At 33.2% G+C, this 19,899-nt stretch overlaps 1 protein-coding gene across 2 annotated transcripts in view; it reads right to left on the bottom strand.

Annotated features, from left to right (window-relative positions):
• Positions 1 to 332: 332 nt before the first annotated feature.
• Positions 333 to 19,899, bottom strand: part of AGL (amylo-alpha-1,6-glucosidase and 4-alpha-glucanotransferase) — a 35,845-nt gene continuing 16,278 nt past the window's right edge. For both annotated transcript variants that reach the window (XM_085303642.1, XM_085303643.1), the window contains exons 17-33: positions 18,833 to 18,957; positions 18,630 to 18,742; positions 18,340 to 18,474; positions 17,660 to 17,790; positions 16,917 to 17,053; positions 15,354 to 15,487; positions 14,329 to 14,504; positions 12,563 to 12,665; positions 11,470 to 11,695; positions 10,897 to 11,008; positions 10,411 to 10,546; positions 8,367 to 8,479; positions 6,838 to 7,049; positions 6,143 to 6,240; positions 5,532 to 5,619; positions 5,304 to 5,437; positions 333 to 3,440 (exon numbers count right to left, since the gene is read on the bottom strand). In XM_085303642.1, coding sequence (XP_085159768.1) covers positions 3,323 to 3,440; positions 5,304 to 5,437; positions 5,532 to 5,619; positions 6,143 to 6,240; positions 6,838 to 7,049; positions 8,367 to 8,479; positions 10,411 to 10,546; positions 10,897 to 11,008; positions 11,470 to 11,695; positions 12,563 to 12,665; positions 14,329 to 14,504; positions 15,354 to 15,487; positions 16,917 to 17,053; positions 17,660 to 17,790; positions 18,340 to 18,474; positions 18,630 to 18,742; positions 18,833 to 18,957 — 2,291 coding nt within the window. In that variant the 3' untranslated portion in view covers positions 333 to 3,322. The remainder of the gene's footprint in view (positions 3,441 to 5,303; positions 5,438 to 5,531; positions 5,620 to 6,142; positions 6,241 to 6,837; positions 7,050 to 8,366; positions 8,480 to 10,410; positions 10,547 to 10,896; positions 11,009 to 11,469; positions 11,696 to 12,562; positions 12,666 to 14,328; positions 14,505 to 15,353; positions 15,488 to 16,916; positions 17,054 to 17,659; positions 17,791 to 18,339; positions 18,475 to 18,629; positions 18,743 to 18,832; positions 18,958 to 19,899) is intronic.

Genomic DNA, 19,899 nt, shown 5'->3' with positions numbered 1-19,899 from the left:
TAGCGTGTAGAAAGTTACTTAACAACAGTGTTGCAGCTCTTAAGACTGCTGACTTCCTTGGGGGTTTGTAACACCATGACTTAAAATTAGAACCACAAAATAATTCACGTTGAAAGGGACATCTGGAGCTTTTCTGATCTGAGACATCTGACATTGGATTTTGCAGTTTTACACATCTTGAGAGAAGATCATGAACTCCTCAAGTCAAATACTAACAAGTACGGCCAACAATACTCAGCTCTTTAAAATACTACATAATCATGAGTCAAAGAGCATCATCCTTTACATAACACTTGGCTTTTCTTTAAGCTACAATGAAAAAAGCTTAACTGACTGAATAAAAGAATTTTATTTCGTGCAGCTCAAATAAATGAACCTGCTTCTAAAATCAGTGGTTGCTGTGCTAGACAAGAGACCTGTAAAATRCAAGTTTGCAACAGTCTTTCCATTYTACATTACAACATGCAGTGCTAGAATGATACATTATATTATTTGTATTCTCAGGTTAATAATCTCTGAATAAGTTATTTACTGAATAAAAACAGTGGTAAYAGTTAAAATCTATTTCAGCTGAGAGAAAAAAGGTCTTGATTGCATGCAGGTCAAGAAACACCAAGTGGTGCACAATGGATCCACARTTCTTTAGTTTACTTACAAAAATATTTTGCTGATTATAACTTTTATATTACTCAAAAAATTACAGGAACATAATGATATTAATGAAAAAATAGCTCAGGATCAAAAATCCAAAAGCTATAAAGTCAGCTATTTTTAGGGGATTATGACAGGTACAGAGTTTATCTAGATGACTATCAGCTCAAAATGTTAGATTTAACACTGCTTTCCTCCTTCTTAATTTTTTTAATTGTACAGCTTGACTGAAAGTATTGAATAGGTTTGTGATTAAGAAAAAATCCACAACAGTCGTACTTTGCTACACATTATACTTTGCTATACATTGCTACAGTCAGCTAAGCATTTATCTGTCACTAAAACTGTGCACTAATCAGTGCAGAAGCACATTATAAATGGACATATGTTTAAAAAATTCATAACAGGCATTACGTAAGCACAAGTGATTTCTCTTTTATAATGCTATTAAGTTAGAAATATGCACTCTGTATCAACTATGCAGTTTCCAAAGCTTTCCAAAGTTATCTATGATAAAGTGAGGAGATTTTAATAATTTGCCCCAGATATTTTTCAACAATGAAAGTGTTATTGCCAGTGTATATAAGTTGACATCTTGTGGAAAATTTTTTCCTCAATAGTCATAATTCTTTGGCTCCACTTTTAAATTATTTAATCAAACATCAGAACAGTTTCTTCTACCACATTCTTCCAAATTTCTGAAGTACATTAGCAATAAAATGTACCTTGAAATAGTAAACTAGAAATAACTGTCTAGGAAAACAGTCAATGACTAGTGATCTAGTGGGACATAAACCTCAGTATCACTGAGAATTTTGGAAAGTTCTGTTTTGTGTTAATGCACATATAAAAAGCATATATATATTTTTAATAATTTGCTGCTGACATTTTGATAAAGTTTTTGATCAAATGACATCTCATGCATTCTGTCAAGTAAGAAAGCAAGTTACCCAAGCCATCTACTATAGCAGTACAAAACTTGAGTTCCTAAGTGTAACTTAAGTGTTGAACACTTTAAGACCAGAGTTCAAACACTTAAGTTTATTATTAACCTTTCAAATAAATAGTGTGGCCATGTCTTAAAGATCTATCTTCAGTCTATTAACTTGCCCTTAAATACATCCAAAACACACTCACCTGAATGTGATTAATGTGATTAAATTAAATTAATGTGATTAAATGCAGTGCAAGTACACTGCATTTTAAACAGAGTAAAGAAAGTTCAAACTACAGAGGTACTAAAACATACACAGGCTGTAATTATAACAAACTAATAAAATGCAGGGCAAGTTTTTGTTTTCAGCATATGTTTTTTTAGCATTAAGAAATGCACTGTTAGTTCTGCTTCTCCCCTGCTGTGATGTTGAAAATGTTATTTTTCAGCCTCAATTTCTTCCCATTTGTCCCTCTGAGATGGAAGATTCATATGGATAGAGTTGGGAATTACAAATGCACTCCCACCAACTACCCTTCAGTTTGGGAACACAGAAATGAGGTTGGATAAAGACATATACATATTTAAATATTAAAGAACATACATATTTCACCTGAAAGCCATTCCCAAAGAACTATGCATAGATTTAGCATCTAGGTTCAGAATGCCTAGAAACTTCATTTTCTCTTCTCTGTGGAAGTAAGTGAATTCTTTTTTCCCACTGAAGTTGATACTTACTTTCACCTGCTTCAACAGAGCCAGGACTTTACTATCAATAAAGGGCTGAGGTGACCATGTGTCTTTGATAAATTAACTGAAGTTAGGCCAAAAACATAGACTTCTGGACCTTTGACCTCCCCTAACATAATAGACTGTGTGTGTGTGCATGTTTCTTCTGATTTCCTCATGGTAAAAAACAGATTTAAAAGAAGAAATAAGTTGACTGCATAGTCCACAACATTTAAATAAATTTATAAATGGATGAGCACAGGATAYTACCATTTCATTGCTCAAGCATTAACACTCTCCAAGTAATTTAAAGTTTTTGAAAATTCTATATATGACTCTGTAAGGTTTAGTTTATTACTATATTCTTAAACTTTATTTTTGTGGTTACACAGTGCAGTGCTCAACTGAACACATACCAAAAAAACCCTTCCCAATACAGTTTAACAACAAACATGTTAAGCCTTCATCAGTCTATGGTGCCGTAGCAAAAAGCATACTAAAATCACAGAGCTATAGGTTAGTCTACTCACCTTTAAGCATGTGTGTGCAAAATAACGCTTTACTTTTGAAGAAACAAAGAAAAAAGATCACCTCCAGTGTTAGCCTGAAAGAGCTATTTTTCCCTATCTTTAGTCTAGGAAACAACCATCCAACTTTGTTATATRTAAGATTTTAATTTGGAAACTTAAAAAAAAAAAGCTACTTAAAATAAGCTTGTGCATATTTCTAAAACTGCTCTTTTGTAAAAGTTTCTGCATGAAGTGTGCGTGGCAGCTTATTTTATTGTCAAGCCAGACTTTCAAAAAAAATTAAAAAAAAAGCCCCCCAAAATGCACAGGTATAGTGCATAGTTGCTGCTGGCATTCAGCATTTTTAAAACTTCRGACACAGCTTAAGTGATTGTGCAGAACAGGACACTTCCATTGCAGTGTGATCCAAGTCTCTCTCCATTTATGCCCCATAACGAGAAGACTGCCTAAGTTTCACCACAGCAATCAAAAGCAGCTTTTACAAGTCATAAAGGACTTCAAGGATAACAGCAATTGACCATGCCTGACTTTCACAGCTGAAAGGACAATACTGGCCATTTTCATTGGTCAGTTCTGGAAGCCCCTTCCAGGATGACCTGATTAAAGAAAAACAAAATATTGTTGTTTGATTGCACACTGAAATTAAAACAGCATTTTATTATAAAATCTTTCAGATGACGATTCAGTAGCAAACCGAACGCTGTGCTAAAGAGCCTTTTTCCCTGCAGACACAACATGGTATGCAATAACTGAGTTAGGATTCCAGCTTTTTCAGCAGCTGGGAATTGTAGTTATTTGCATGTATCTCTCTCCTTCAAAAGTGGACTCTTTGATACTATTAACATATAAGCTTGTGCTACAACCTTTTCACAACTGGAATGTTCTTCCTGTTTCCCACTCAAGATAGTTCTGCAGCTGGGAGAACCTGTAATCTTTGTGATAATGGTATTTCAACTATGCTTGAAACTTAGCAATAGTGCTAGAAAGTCAATTATGTTGTAAGATGCTATAGTTTCATAAACCTTTTTTTTTCCTCCATGCAGGGGGAAAGAAAACAATATAATTATAGAAATACTTATGATTTCTTATAAATGAATTAATTCTTTATAAAAACTTGTAAATTCTGTACATAAATGAAATAAAGACAGAGTACAACTATACTAAAGTAGTAATATAAAATAACCCAAGAATGTTATCAAACCAAAAGTTATTTGGTAGTTCTAAATCACGGATGGCTATTTTGCAGTATTTACTGCAGCCAGCTGGAAAATATCCTAGCGTACCATTGTATTAAGAAATTATAGCTGAACATTCAGTTAAAACATTGTAAGAAGGTAACCAACAACCATACACTATAGGCAAATAGGATTCTTGTCATGACTGCTGCTTTTAACTCATGATGCCTTATGACCATATATTCAAGGTGTTTAATGACAAGTATAGTATCAGTTTGTAAATATATTTCAAGCAATATTAAAAAAAATCTGAAAATGCAAAAAAAAATGCTGACTGTTTTTACTGAATGTAAAATAAAGTTCAGCAAAACATGGTAAAAACCAGACCACTAACAAAGAAATCAGGTCTATCAAGTTTCWTCACTACTATTTCTTTCTTTTACATAACCAACTTATTTTTTGGATGAGTTGCTTGGCAAGACAAAGAGTTGTTTGAAAAAAGTCTCTTTTCCTCTTCATATAGACAGACAAACCCTTCTGTCACGTCAAGTCCTACCCAAATCAACTGAGTTACTCATATAGGTACAAATAAATGCATGCATGAACTTCAAATATGAAGTATTGGGTTCAGTGTTTGAAGAACAGGGTATATGAAACAGGTGCCRGGGAAGTATCTTTTTTTTGTTTTAGAAATCCTTGAGAATGAAAAATAAAATAGAGAAAATAGAGAGGAAGAATGTATTTTAAAGGGGAGAAATCAAAATGCCCAGTAACATTTAAGAAGGACCAAAATTTTATAGCAAGTTACTCTGTCTTGTTAGAGTAATAATACTATTAAGATTCTGAAACAGTCATACTAGTATGATCATTTATGACATATGAAATCCTAACAATATTTTGCATAAACTTTTCACTGTTTTAACCTGTCACTATCTCCCCCCCCACTATTTTGCTCTGCAAGTTGTTTTAAAAGTCAAAATGTTTCGAACATACACATAACRCTTTTTCCTGAAAGTCATTTTTTTGGTAAGAAAACATACTCTAAGTTTTTTATATAAATTTTATTTCCCTCAGTCTTCACGAAGGTAAATACTACTAATTCAAAATCTAAGTAGTACTAGATCTTAGCAGTACTTGGAAGCATGAGATCTGCAACAGCCCACAATGGTAAACTCTACGTAGAAAATTGATGCTATTTATATCACAAGATCTGTTCTTTTTACATGCAGTTGGATACCACTAACTTGAATAAATATTTTGAATCCACATTAGTTGGTGTCTTACCTTTCAAGATGAACATAGTGGCGAGAAAGTACATTTTTAATCAAAACGACAGTTTTTGCATAAATCTCTGGACCAATCAACTTTGAGAAGTACAGTTTGGCACGAAGAAAGTATCCAATAGGCCACAGCCATTCCTAAGCAAAGAATGGTAAGAGATGATTACTACGTAGTTGTCAGTTTTCAAAAGTGAGAATATTTGTTTCTGAAATGGAAGAAACACACTCTTACAGGTCCTTGGTGATAATTAAAACCTTTGGCTACATTATAGTTGTCATTGTCAAGAGCATTATCATATATTCCACAGTAAACCATATCACTGCAAAAAAAAAAGAAATATGCAAGGCATTAAGACAAATTACACAAATATCTGAAAGCAAAAATGAGTCAAATTTGTCATAATTACAGCATTTACATTTTATGATGGTTACTTTATGCAAGTCAATCAAGTTCTTCATTTTACATGACAACAGAATTCCAAATACTATAATAGTAATAATAAACTAGTGGAAAAATGGTTAACATCTTAGAATGACTTGTATTCATAATTTTGTCTTCTTCCTTGTAATCAAACTGTAATGATGCACACTATTTCATACATATGAGGATGTATCAAACTCAAATTCAACATCTTTTATAATACCAAATTTGACATGCTTGCTTTGTGGCATCCAAGAACACCTAATGATGTCTACATAAATAAAATCAATCGMATGGACTTTTACAACAGCAAAATATTTTGTCTAGAAGTATTTATTACAGACTTATTTCACTCACCCATCAAATAATTTCTATTATCTGGTTTTGTGATTAACACTTGTTCTTATATCTACTATACTTACTCTGGGTCTAAAGTTTTCATGCCTAATGGACCAAGTAGTTTTTCCTCTGCTATCTGCAGAGATTTCCAAGCTTTCTGAGGGGTGAACAGCTCAGGAGCCTAAGATAATTGAGATTTAATCAGTAAATACATGTGCAAAATACTGCTTAAATGAATGTTAAAAAAAAAAAAAGAATCACAAAGTGTAGCAATTGTATTACCTAGCTCAAGCAGAGTTATATGTTTTCAATTACTTTTCTAGCACATATGAGCCAAAGTAAGCAAGAGGATAGTAGATGATCACTGTGTGAGATATTTATTGATTTTTTTTGAATCATCTTTGCTAAGTATATTTAATCTCTTCAAGAAGCCCAAGAAAGAGGAGTCAAAAAAACCTCCACAAAAAAACCCCCAAACATTCCATGCTTTTTTAGTTAATCTGAGAAGTTAAAAAAAACCAAACAAACAAAAAAAAAAAAAAAAAAACACCCCCTACATCAACCTTAATACACACTAAATACACTGCATATCCTATCAAGGGCTGTATTTTTAGAGTATCTTCTAAGAGAGATCAAGATGGAAAATGTGGAAAAGAGAAAAAATGCTTCCAAAAGTTATTTTAAGAAATTAGTCTTCCCCAATATAATGCCATGTAAATTTAACTTTAAATCAATAATAAAGAAAATACTTTGAAGTGCATTTTTTTTCCTCACTTACCACAACCATTGCTATTGTAAAATTTGGCCTAAGCTGGTAATCGCACCATGGACTTGAAGCTCCATAGCTGTCTTTGTAAATTCCGCGTTTGTGGACGAAATTTGGATGCTTTTCATTAGGATCTGCTGGGTTCTCAGAGACAAAGAACAACCTTTCAAAGTGTCCTTGAATTTTTCTGTTCCACTCATCATACGTGATAGTCTCCTCCTTTCCTGCAATATATTACATACAGGTTTTATTTTCTGAAACGGCCATGGTCGTAGCAACTGAGGTTATACCCAATTATGCCAATTTTACTGTTTTGTCTAATTTTAATTGCACTTAAGTGATTCCTCACACAATGAAGGCCACAGTAGCACTGCAAAAAATTATTATTTACAAGTTGATAGACAAGCAGGTAGACAGCAAAATACTTTACGTGAAGAACCAAAATGGTTTAGTACATGAAATTTTAAGAAGTGTTGTTTATCTTACAACCACTATGGTTTACCAAAATTAGTGATGGCATTAGCGAAGGAGAACTGTATTTATTTCAGAAGAATTTGAATTTAAGTTTTAGAACGTTATAGTTAGCAGAATTGTGCTAGGGATATCCTTCTGAATAAGCTCTGCATACATCTTAGATAAGCACTGATTTTATAAAAGAACCAATAGTTTYGTATTAAGTAGGTAAAAGAGTATTACTTGCTATTCTCAACAAATAAACAACAATTGGAATACAGCAAAAAAGGACAATRCTACCAAATTTTAAGTGATAGGAAATAACACTAAGAATATTTTTAAGAGACAAAGCATAAATTATGAATAGAAATTAAKGCTTACTTTAAAATGGATTCATTGGTTACAAATGAAATCAAACTCATCTTAATTACAGCAAGTTAACAACAGTAGGGAGTGTACAAACATTCACATAAAACCTAAAAAAAGTTGCTTACGATTCTGTTAACTGAAGTAAAGTTATAAATATTATTTTTACATCTACATATTACRGTATTGGTGGGTTCAGAGTTGTCTTACTCTAGCCATAGATTTTAGAAAATCCTGAAATAACAAACAACTTCATGATCTAAAGACTTGGACTGTCTAGGACAGATATGAAGCAGTTTGCAGTTTACAGTTTACATYTGCATTTTCTAAAACTGAATAGAAAGAATCATTAAGTTGTTACCCAATATTACCTTTACTAAACAGTAAAACTGCTTCATACAGCATGTATATTCACTCCTACACTGTAAGTGTAATCCTATCACAGACATCCATTTGGGAAGTGGTATTTCGGCTCCCAAATTCTTTTGTGAACACAGAACTCAATATGGAATAGAGCGTTTGAAATAGATGCACGACAGTATTGACTCTGAAAAATTTCTTTGTAATGAGAGATCTTAATTCTACAAGATATTCTCTTTTCTCCTCTTCCTTTAAACCTTTTTGAATAGTTTGACAATCATCTTTGATGTACACGGCCAGTATTTCACTGTTTCAGTTATTTTCATACTGTGATTATATAGTTATGAGATGTGCCTGTTTACCATGTCTTTTTATGGTGACTCCATGGTATGGGAACACATTTTTCTTAAATAAATCCTGCAGCCAGCGAACAGTTGACTTGCACAGACCAACAATTTCCACAGCAGAGCCATCTCTAGAACAACAATCATAAAGCCCAAGAATTATTTTAGGAAGGCTATTAAAATTACATTTTTTTTCAGATACCAGTATATTTAGAGACTATTTTTCCTCTTGGTAATTGCAGTCCATACCATACCTGATTAAAAAAGTTAATTGTTTGTCTGAAAATTTCATAACAAGCCTATTAAGTATTTGGCACACGCATTTCCATGTCTTTTCCAGGCATTTTCCACTGCATGAGAATATTATTTCCATCATATAGGATCTTTTTTTAAAAAAAAAAACATGTTTTCCTTAATATATATATTAAAACTTTGCCAAGAAACTGAAACCTAAACTAATTTTTATTACTAAGTAAGAGCACCAGTCATCCACAGCATCATTATCCACTTTCAAATTTCTCCTACTAGCTTTGAATGCATTTTTCTAATGAAGGAAGCAAAGGGGGAAAAAGTAGAATCGGGAAGATAAACGAGCTATCTAATATGATAATCCAAGCAGAAAAAAATAATTCAAATGAAATCCCTTCTACTTTAAACCAGTTAAATGGTTTAAATGCTGAAAACTGGTCTGAAAATGAGCAGAATAGATCCTCTATCAAAAATATAATCAAGTAAATRAAATAAATGCAAACCCTAAGTGATTTAGAAGACTGAAAAGCCTTGAAAATGGCTTGCCAAAAGTTTTATTACTAAACACCACAAAGAGAAACATTGGAGACATACTGATAATTGGCAAAACTTTCTGAAGAGCTGTTATTTTTACTATAATTCTGTCACTGTGAAGAACTATTTGCTTGAGAAAAAGTGATACCTTACCTCCTTTATGACAAAAGACAAATGACAGTTCACTACCTCTAGTTCAGCCTGAAAGTTTATAATCAGGCAAGCAAAATCAGAGGTCAGGACAGGCACAGAAACCACATGCCTTTGTTCTACCACATTCACTGGCCTCCTTTCAATCAGTCTAGGTGGACTTTTAACTGGTTCCATAAGCATATCACAGTGCCTCATTTATGCCTTATGTTATACAGATTTTTCTTCAACATAAGTTAAAAAAAAAAATCAAGGGCTCATTTTACTAAGGAACACCTGAAATCAATGTGGCAGAATCTACTAGCACAGGAGTTGGTTTTTGGATACTTACTCACAGAAGCACCTTTCACATAATTTCATATTGTATCATATTGAAATTTACTGCATGTTAAAGTAAGTGTGTATGTGTGTATATATACACATACATACATGCACACATATGCGTGCGTATAATATTTATAAACACATACACACACACTTTTTCTCCAGTATCATTGAAGCTTAGCCTCTTTAAGGCAGGTCCTGTGACTTCTCTTGGTTCTCAATATAAACATTCAACAGTCAAAAGAAGATGTGTTTTCTTTTTGGTTCTYATTCTCAGCTAGCAATTGATTTGAAACTGATGCTTAAGCTCAAGCCAGAATATGTGCACCAATCTGCTGGCATGCAGTAAAGAATTTATTTTTAACACACTTAATCTTGACTTCAGTCTTAAATAGATATTATAGATACTTCTGAAATCTAAATAGGAAATATTCAAACTACAAAACAATTATCAATAAACATCTGCTATAAAAACTTAYTCATGGTCATTTCCCAGTAATATAGTACTGCAAATACACAGTTTTTCTAAGTTATGTTTCACTACTTGAATTCAAAAGTTGATTCTGCRTACAGAGCTAAGTCCAGGTTGAAAGCTACATTTTTTCCAACACATTTTTTCTTCAGATAAGCAAAAATCAGAAAGTTGAAATTAACCTATTAGTAGTAAAACCGACTGCAAAACTATTTAGCACATGAGAGAATCTCTCAGATATGTTAACGGAGGATGTAATAGTTCGGCAGAATTTCAGTTAAAAAAGCAAAAAACAACTCTCCTCCCACAAAAAAAAGAGCTTGGATTTTGTACCTCGGAGTAGCAGGTATTCCTCTGTTACGAGCTCTGTCACTTTCTCCCATTTTATCCATCCAGGTGCCACAATTGAACCGGTTCCCTCCAAAGACAAAGCCAGTTTCATGGTCAACACCTGCAGTTACATTAAAACCTGCAGAGCAAGAATATCACATGTGAAGCCCACATGTTAAACAAAACAAAACTGCCCAAAACTTCCACACAAACCAACCCAAATCTCTTAACTAAAGGAAAAAGAAAAAAGCCCACAGGAGATCTGAGGGGCTTTCCTAAATGTAGCTGTACTTTTTGAATTTTAATTTAAAGATGACTTGTTCCACAGCACAAAAACAATTGCTGAAACCAAACAATGAATACATTAAGTGGTATTAGACATGCAATTAATTTTTCAAAAAAAAAAAAAGATCAACAGCTGGAGAAAATAAAATAAAATGTAATCTTCATTTTTTGAAAACCATATCCAGTGTTCTATATAGTTGTTACCTTCATCTCTCATGTTTTGATCTATCTGTGGACCAGCATTTCTTTCTCGGAAATTTATGCCTTCCATGTGTCGTTGCATTGCTTCCTGTATTACTTCATAAAGTGGTTGATCCTAGATTGATTACATGATATGGGTGATACGGGAAAGGCCAGATAAAAAATAAACAGAAAGGCTCTATCAAACATGCAAAYAGTAGCAATTTTTAAACTTTAGTTTATGTTAATTCAAAGAAAAGAAAAAAAGCATCTAGTATTTTGGTAACCTATTTGTCAACTGCAATGGGATAAATTTTATTAGAATTTTTAATATACACTTTTTTCTCCAGATAAATATCAAAGTAAAATTTTAGAAGAAAAAATKATAGTATTTTTTCTTCATCTCTAATCCCCCTCAATTCTCACTCGTCTAATAAAGTGATGCAGAGACAACGAGAAGTGCCTAAAATACAAAATTCTTGCTCTATAATCAACTTTCACCAAAAGCAACAGGTTCTTATTGCTATAAACATTAYATCCTTCTATTAAAAATTTGTACTTGTGTTAAAGGTTTTTAAAATCTTAAGTCATCTTTACCACAGTGCCTGCAGGCTGAGGAGAAGAGTCATCTCTCGGATACATCCTAGAAACAGGACACCTGAGAATGTCTAATCCATTTGGAACAATTTTACAATAATCCTGGATACACTGAAGCCACCACCATACTGCATCACGACAGTTGAATCTGGCATGCGTTCCCTGGCCAAGCAGATTGGGAATGAGACCATGTCTTAAAGTTCCAGCAAATGCTAAAATTATGTTTCTAGAATAAAAGAAAAGAAAAAAAAAATAGTCTTAAGTTACCTACAAGGCCATTATTGTCCCAGGTAAGTACAAAATATAAAAGTATATTTAAATAGTAAGGTAAGTCAAGGAGACAAACAGGATCTTAATGACAGATGTGAAAACTTTGCTGTTGAAAGCTACAAATGATTTTGTTTAGTATGAACTATATTTACAATAAAAATKCATCTATCCCTCTCGCCAAACTGCAACATTAATACCTTTAAATCAGTTTGTTTTACAAAAGGTGTAACATCTGCTAATATGGAAAAGGTATCTTGCTTTTTCATAGGATGTGATGAACTCACTTTTGTGTTCACTCCATCCAAATTAAAGGATTAATGGAACTATCAAGTCAAGAAACTTAGCTCATATTTTATTTGTTCATTATCAGATTAAACATTTACATATACAGATATCAGATTATAAGAATCTATAGTTAACTGAGCTTTAGTACTTGTAGACAAATATGAGTAGTCACCAAAAATCGCAGAATATACATGCTATCTTACTTTTTTCCATAATATGGAATACTATTTTTACTTCAAATTCATATAGCAATAATTTCAAAATTATTGCGCAGCAACAAAGCACACATTAACCCTAAATACACATTAAGCACATCAGCTTGTGTAAGGACAAGCAAGGACAAGTGTGTTACATGCACTTAAGCTACCTTATCTATACAGAACTGGAGTATCAGCTTCACATTAGTGCCAAGAATGCACTTGTTTGTAACAACTTGCATTTTCTTGCAGGTTTTAGCAGCATCCCTTTTTACTGACTACATTAATACCTGCAGAACAATTTCCAACAATAGTAAGAACTAAGAGTCAGGCAGTCTTACCTTGCTTCTAGATATCGTCCAGTAATTAACATTAAGCCTCTTAGTGCAATAAAGGTATCTCTTCCCCAAGAGCGAAAAATTCCAGAAGAAAAGTGAGGTAAACCTAAAAAGAAATATCATTGTCCATTTCATTTATTGGTACGGCCAAATTCTCCAAATACACTTTTAGGTATAAATCAAATGGAGAAGTTATTATATAGTCACATGAGTTTTTTTTATTATAACAGATTGTTTTCTAGATAATATTCTTGATAAGAAGTAAAACTCCACATATTTAAAACAATTATCTATATAGAACTTCAAAATCATGCTATAGAATTTCTCTTAAAGTTTTTTTTTTTTTTAATTAAAGTACATTGTAATATAACCAAATGCCACCCCTTTAATAATAAAAAAGGACTAGAACTAAGACAAGATGTATTATAGTTTTTTGGCAAGAGGTTATGTACTAGAGCTATGCCATTGAGTAGCACAGAAGGACTAGACAGTTATAAATTGCTTCAAACTAAATCTTCTCAGCCACTATAAAGGGAATCCTGCTCTTTTCCAGCAGCTTTTAAGAACTAACATTTCTTTATTAAAATTTATAACTTGTTAGAATGATTCTGTCCGTTAAAGCATAGTAACTGCTACAGTAAAGTCCATCCTTGGCTTTTCCTCCGCTTAAACTTTTTCATTTTAAAAACAACAACAACAAAAATGTGCTAGTTTTAAAACAGCCTGTTGTGCATACTTGCTAGAACAAAATTGTAACCTCAATCACCTACAAATCAGTCCAAAGCAGTCACAGAATAACAATCCATGTAAGACTTAAAAAACAAAAACAAAGCAACAAAGAAAAAAAAAACACTCACAGACAACTAGTGAGTATGTGAAGGGAATATTAAACCCAAACCCTTTAGTTTAATTAACCTCTATGCTTAGTTTAAGGAACAATGTTCCTTCTGTGTTTCTGGGCAACAGTAAAACAGGCAAACAGAATGTTACTAAAAGCTATAAACTACAAACAATAAAATTTGATGAAAAAGACAGGCAGCAAAAAAGAAAAAGACCACAACGAGAAAGAAGCGCTAGAATGTGGAAAATGCTAGAAGTTTCTACGGCTTCAGAAAAGGAATGGGCCAATTCACAGTTGGGCCTGAGAAAATGCATTCTAAGATACTAAATGCAGAAGATAATACTTCTGGCACAGGCAAGACCCCAGTTCAGACACTGCCAGTTGCTGGCAGAACATTTAGAAAAATAATCAGTCTGCTGACTCTGCTTTCACACTCTTTCCCCAAGCATCCACTGTTGGCCCCTTTTGGAGACCAGAGGATATTTTCGTCTGCTATCAATAGTTCCTACATTTTCCTGAAAACKCATAAATAATAATTTCATAGTTATACTCCATTTAATTCTTAAATTCATATCTAAAATTGATAGAGAAAAATCTATTTTGGGATGTATATGCATCAAATCATCTGGAAAGAAAGAGAACATGGATCTCCATGTATCTCTAAATAAAATGCTTATAGGTCTTTAAGAACAATAGCAAAAAGGTTGTCCCTAAGAAGCATTACTAGATAAAACCTCCAAATTTTCAAATGGACAAGCCATTACCAATAAATACAAACACAGGGGGAGAATTAAGAGAACTGGTACCTACATTTTATACATGGCTGCTGACACTTAAATTCCAGGCAAAACAGACAGGATTTTAATAGTTATTGAAAACAGTTTAAGTGTTTCTTAAGACTTATATATTTAATGTTGTCCTCACTTACCAGCTGCCAAGGAAACACAACATTGTTCTTTCTCATTTGTAATCTCATTCAGCCTACAGGGAACATCGTGCAAGGAAGGTGAAAGGTCTGGCAGGCAAGAATACTTTCCTATCCCACACATCTGGACTGAACCCAGTGAAAGGTGTTTAACAAATGTTGATCCATTCTGCACAAAGCTGTAATTCAATGTAATTATATTAAAATAACATTGCATTCAGCAACAGCAGTCTTTAAAATGGATTTTTTTTCATTCACGTAAGACAAGTTTTGTAATAAATATAATAAGTAGAAGAAATGGCTGCCTAAAGTTATGTCTTAAAGTTATTAATGCTAATGAAAGTGCTGGATGACCAAAGCTTCACTGGAAAAGGGTAAGGAAATTAATCTACTTAGATATCTGCACGCAGATCTGAAGATTCACCTCCAAACATTATTTTTTTTTCCTCTGCAAAACAGACTACTTCCTACACGACACGGCAGCCATACCAAACTCTTGGCCCGTTTTGACATTTCTGTTTTTTACAAAACAATGTTAGCCTGTTCAGAAAGTTCATAACAAGACTAAATCTATTAAACCCGTTTCCTTTCGCTCTCCAAACAGGAGAGCAGATGCGGACACTGAAGACTAAAGCATGGCTTTTACAAGCTAAGCAAAGAGCTCAGTTAATGAAGGACATTTAACTATGTTAAAGAAATGTTGAACAAGGCATCAAAATCAAATACAATCCTGTATTTCCCTCCTGCCACCAGGCTTTAAGGAAGCATTTGCACTTGCGTTAAAACTGTAGGAAGAGCGTCTCCTAAGCCCAGCAGAGGTTATAAATTCAAACCTGCAAGAGACATCTGAGCTCTCAACCTTCTAAACCATTGCCATTAGAGTATGGATCTGATTTTCAAAACAAGTTTTACCCTTTTCCTTTGGGTAACATAAATATGGAAACATTTTAAATGCATTCTCCAGCAGATAAAATATAAAGGGTGCAATGAATACAGATATCTACAGATCTCTACTACTGCAAACATACCCAGACATCTGATGCCATGCCACATCCAGAAGTGTTGTGTAGGCACCCACTAATATAGCATCAAAGTAACATGGGATAAGGTAACGTGGAATTCTCTTTAAGTAGACAAACATGGCCTCCAACCACTTACCAACCTATTAAAATAATATTACATGTTAATAACACGAGGATTCAAAAACAAGTGCACTCAGGATCCATCTAATTTATGACAGTTTAAATGCATTATATCCAAATTATACAACCCAATAAGGCTGAAACTCAAAAGCTGTCATTATGAACCAAGTAGGGTAAGCAGATTTTTTGATTACTGGAAAAGACAGGACTGAACAGAGAAAGCAAGGGACTAAGGGAACAATCACGAGGCTAAATTACATAGGGCCACTAGAGAAAACACCTGCAGATCTGGGTCTGGGACTGAGGGTTCTACAGCTTCACTGTTTTTTGTGTCATTAGCAAGTATTTGACACCTGAGAAATAATTCTCTTTTCATTCCAGTACTATTAAAGAAGAACATGACAACCTCCTACAAAGTCACTGCCACCAAAGATTCAAACCATGCAGATGAACACTACACAAATAAGAAACAAAGCACATGTGAATATATTATATAACATTAAATTTTTAACCTGAAAATTAAAGAGGGGGGAAAAAAACCTACATAAAACAGCAGAATTGTAAAATTTAGCTCCATGTGACTTCAGTATAGCTGTTGGCACTTTGTATTTCTGCAAGGCAGAAGGCAACATTAGCAGAATTCAGAAAATTAAACAGACAAAATAAGTGATAATCTCCGAAAAGGACTGAATCTGGAGCCCAACCTAGTATACACAAACTCCCTTTCTAGACAAGCTCCTATTTTCAAAGTCAGGTTTAGCATTCACTTCAGTAGGCCATCCAACCACTTTACCCTTTCTTCTACTTTATATCACTATAAACTTACTTTGTTTAGTACCAAAACAAAGTAAGAATGCTACAGCCTTTWTTATGCTAACTATACAAATTACCCAAAGCACGCCTCCATTTTGTGAACAAAAAAAACAAACAAACAAACAAAAAAAAAACCCAAAGTTTTCCTGCAGGAAAAAATAAAACGTGACAAAGAAACAAAAGACTATTGTAATGCAGGTAAAATAGGAAATACGAATTTTGGTTTTTCCTAACTTAGTAGTGCTTAATTATGCAATCTTCACATAAGTTTACCATAATCACGAATGCCCCTGTAGTATTCAGACCCTCTTTTGGAAATATTTACTTTAAAAGACATTAAGTAATTTTTATTTGAGGGAAAGTAAAGAATAAATAAGAGGGAAAGAATAAATAAGAAAGGACCATTACAGTTCTTGATGCAATAGCTGATAATACCTCCTGTGCCCTACACTTTTTGCACTTCCCTTTGGCTGCTGTTCTTAAATAGGATTGAGGAGAGGGAAGAAGAAAACAATGTTTTAACTGTCTAGAAGAAATACTTCATAAATGGACTGAATTCGAATACAGCAGTAATTGAAAAGGAAAAAAAAGAGCAATTTCAAACCTCAAAGTCACCAAATATATATTTTTACTCACTTCTGCACAGGCTCCCGCACGTGAAATCAGACGATTACTGACATAGTCAATCATCCAATCTCCAGATCTTAAATTATCACAAAATGGATGACCCAAATCATTTTTTGGTCTAATGTCTGCCATTACTGACATCAACCCTGAGGATACAAACCCAACTCTGTATTACAGGACACAATTATCACAAACAACAATTGCTATTTTCAGAGTTAATACCTACAGAGCAATAGCAGCATTAATTGGATTTAACTGTATTATTTCTCTTGAGCTGCAGAGACTGTTAGGATACAATTCACTTAGCAGTTTCCTCGGAAGATGTACTGTACATTYAAGACAGTCACCAAAATCTCCCATTGTGAAGTAGCATAATGAAATTCATGTTTGATAAATGATCTACACATCTGAAATCTGATAATGCGTAAGGTTTAATTAAGGTGATTTTTCACTGGAGGTTTTTTTTTAAAAAAAAACTTTAAATGCAAGAGTACTGCTGTTAAGACGTATGTTGAGGCTTATTTTGCAGCCCAGACTATTGAAAAAGAGGGTTCTCGTTTAATATGTTGCCAAAATTTGATTCCTTAGGGTACAACAATAATTAGCGTGGTTAAGCAGAAACAACATACTTTTTTTTTTTAATCCCAAAAGAAGGGAACAGTGGTGCAAATCAGAATAGCACTAAGGGTTTGAAATTGAGAAATTATTTTCTTTTTTTCCTCTCAACAGAAAAAAAATGCAGAGATTACTACCTTGGAGACCTGCATACTTCAGTGGTGACCAGTTTGGTACATTATAGCAACCTCCACCATCTTCTTGTTCTTCTGCCTCACACCTATACAGTACTTGATTTAGGTCAGCCAAAGTTAGTTTAGATGCAATACTGGGAAAAAAAATAAATAAATAAAATAAAAAGAGGAGGAATAAAGTCCCAAAACAATACTAATAGAGAAAGGATTGCACAAACAACTTTAGTTTCATATTTTGTTAAAATCATTAAATATCTACAACTTGCTCACCACCTAAGTCTTGGAAATTAAGAGTCTGACCTTCCAGCAATTCTCAGCAATTCTTCTCAGAGGTTTGAATATACAGAAATACAGATTTAAGAGGTTTGAGTATATAGAAATATAGATTTAAGAGATTAAGTACTGATCCCTAACAAACATACCCCAACACTGACAAGCACTCTATGCTGGGAAACCTACTTTAAGCAGCATTTACACAGAACCTGAACAGAGCCTGAGAATCTTCTATTAACTTGTGTTAATATTACGCACATAAAAACTTAGACTTTTTATTTACACTTCAACAATCTAGATCTATTTATAGTAATGAAAAAAATATTCTGAATTTACATACTGTTCTTCACATCTACTGTAGCTATGTGGTATATTCACAGTTCTACTTCAGAAACCTAAGGAATACTTACGAAGAAAATAGAGTAGTTAATATTGGTGCTGAACRATCATCAGGAAGACTTCCAGATTTAAAATGAGGACTGAACTGGATTAGATGATTTCGGAGTACACCAACAGCCTCTTGTGCCTTTGGGTCAAGACTAACTCTGAAACATGAATGCATAGCTTACAGAATTCTAGCACCTCCAGTAACTTTTCCCRAACAAGAAAACCTATTACTCTATTTTCAGTGTTTTCAAAACAGAAAATCCTATTGCTCTATTTTAACTAAAGCAACCATTTGGCAATTATTGTAACGTACCTGAACACTATTACACTTCCTGGTGTTAAATTTTCAAATTCTATTTCTTGAACAAATTCATTTGGCCCTTTTATGGCAGTTCCAGCTTGCTTTATAATTTTACTGTCTTTAATCTTAGAAAAGAAAACATATTTGCAACTGAAATTTATATGAAACATCATAAATGATATTATATCAGAGCATGGAAGAAGGAGGCTAATTACCTGGATATGTTCTCTGAGTTCCACTGTGAAATTAGGCAATCCATTTATAAAATGCTCATCTTTTTTGTAAAGACTAGCATTCCTCTCAATAGTTCTAGCCTCAAATACTACTTCCTCAATTTTTCCTGTAAAAAGTTAAATAAATCATGTTGTAGTTAAGATACTTCATATGGAAACTGATTATTTTGAAAACATGAAACAATAAACAAAGCTCCCACAAAATACAAATCTACAACTAACAACACTTGTACAAGTTGCGCAACTAAACAACCACCAAATGTGACAAAACACGTGGAGAGGTGCTATAAACATCCCATAAACATTCATTACACATTCACTGTGCTGTAATTAAAACTGCAATTTTGTTGTTTTGTAATAAATTACTCATGAAATTAATCATGGATTGAATTAGGATGAGTCTTTTACTGATCATCAGCTCTAACTTCTCTATCATCTTTTAGCAGACTCCGTAATAGACTAGCTTCCAAATTGCAACTACAGATGTTTTATTTTCAAAGTATAACAACTTCTATCAAGATACAAACTCTTCAGTTTCCTCTATCCTTTGAATAATTTACAAACTGAGGTACAAAATGTTGTAGCCACTTGTGCATGTCTTACTGTGTAGCATGGCTGACTTTAAAACAAAAATGCATGCACAAACACACACACAAATAAAACTGGGTATACCTAAAAGCCATTGTGGAAAATCTCTCATCAGAAACATTATCAGGTAATATGTACAAGTTGCTATATATTGTTACTATAAAGTATAGTAAAATCACTGCATGCTGAATTAATACTATTTTATATATAATAGTATATATTTATATTTTCTAYACATATATTTTCTACATATTATATTATGCACTATGACTTTTTTCTTATTAAGCTGTGTTTTAAAACCCCAAAATAGTTGCTTATAAGAAAATTGAACACCCACAAACACCATGAGAGGTTTTGCCTTTTTTCCACCATAACTCTTTACAACTAATAATTTTCCCCTTCTCCTCCTGATAATTAATCATTTTCTGTTAGTTCTTAACATTTCATAACCAGGAACAGTA

This window comes from Rhea americana, unplaced genomic scaffold (genome assembly GCF_003343005.1).
Source record: "Rhea americana isolate MKP2758 unplaced genomic scaffold, rheAme1 scaffold_2, whole genome shotgun sequence".
Lineage (NCBI taxonomy): Eukaryota > Metazoa > Chordata > Aves > Rheiformes > Rheidae > Rhea > Rhea americana.
The sequence above is the reverse complement of the archived record's forward strand: the minus strand, read 5'-3'. Positions and strand labels throughout refer to the sequence as shown.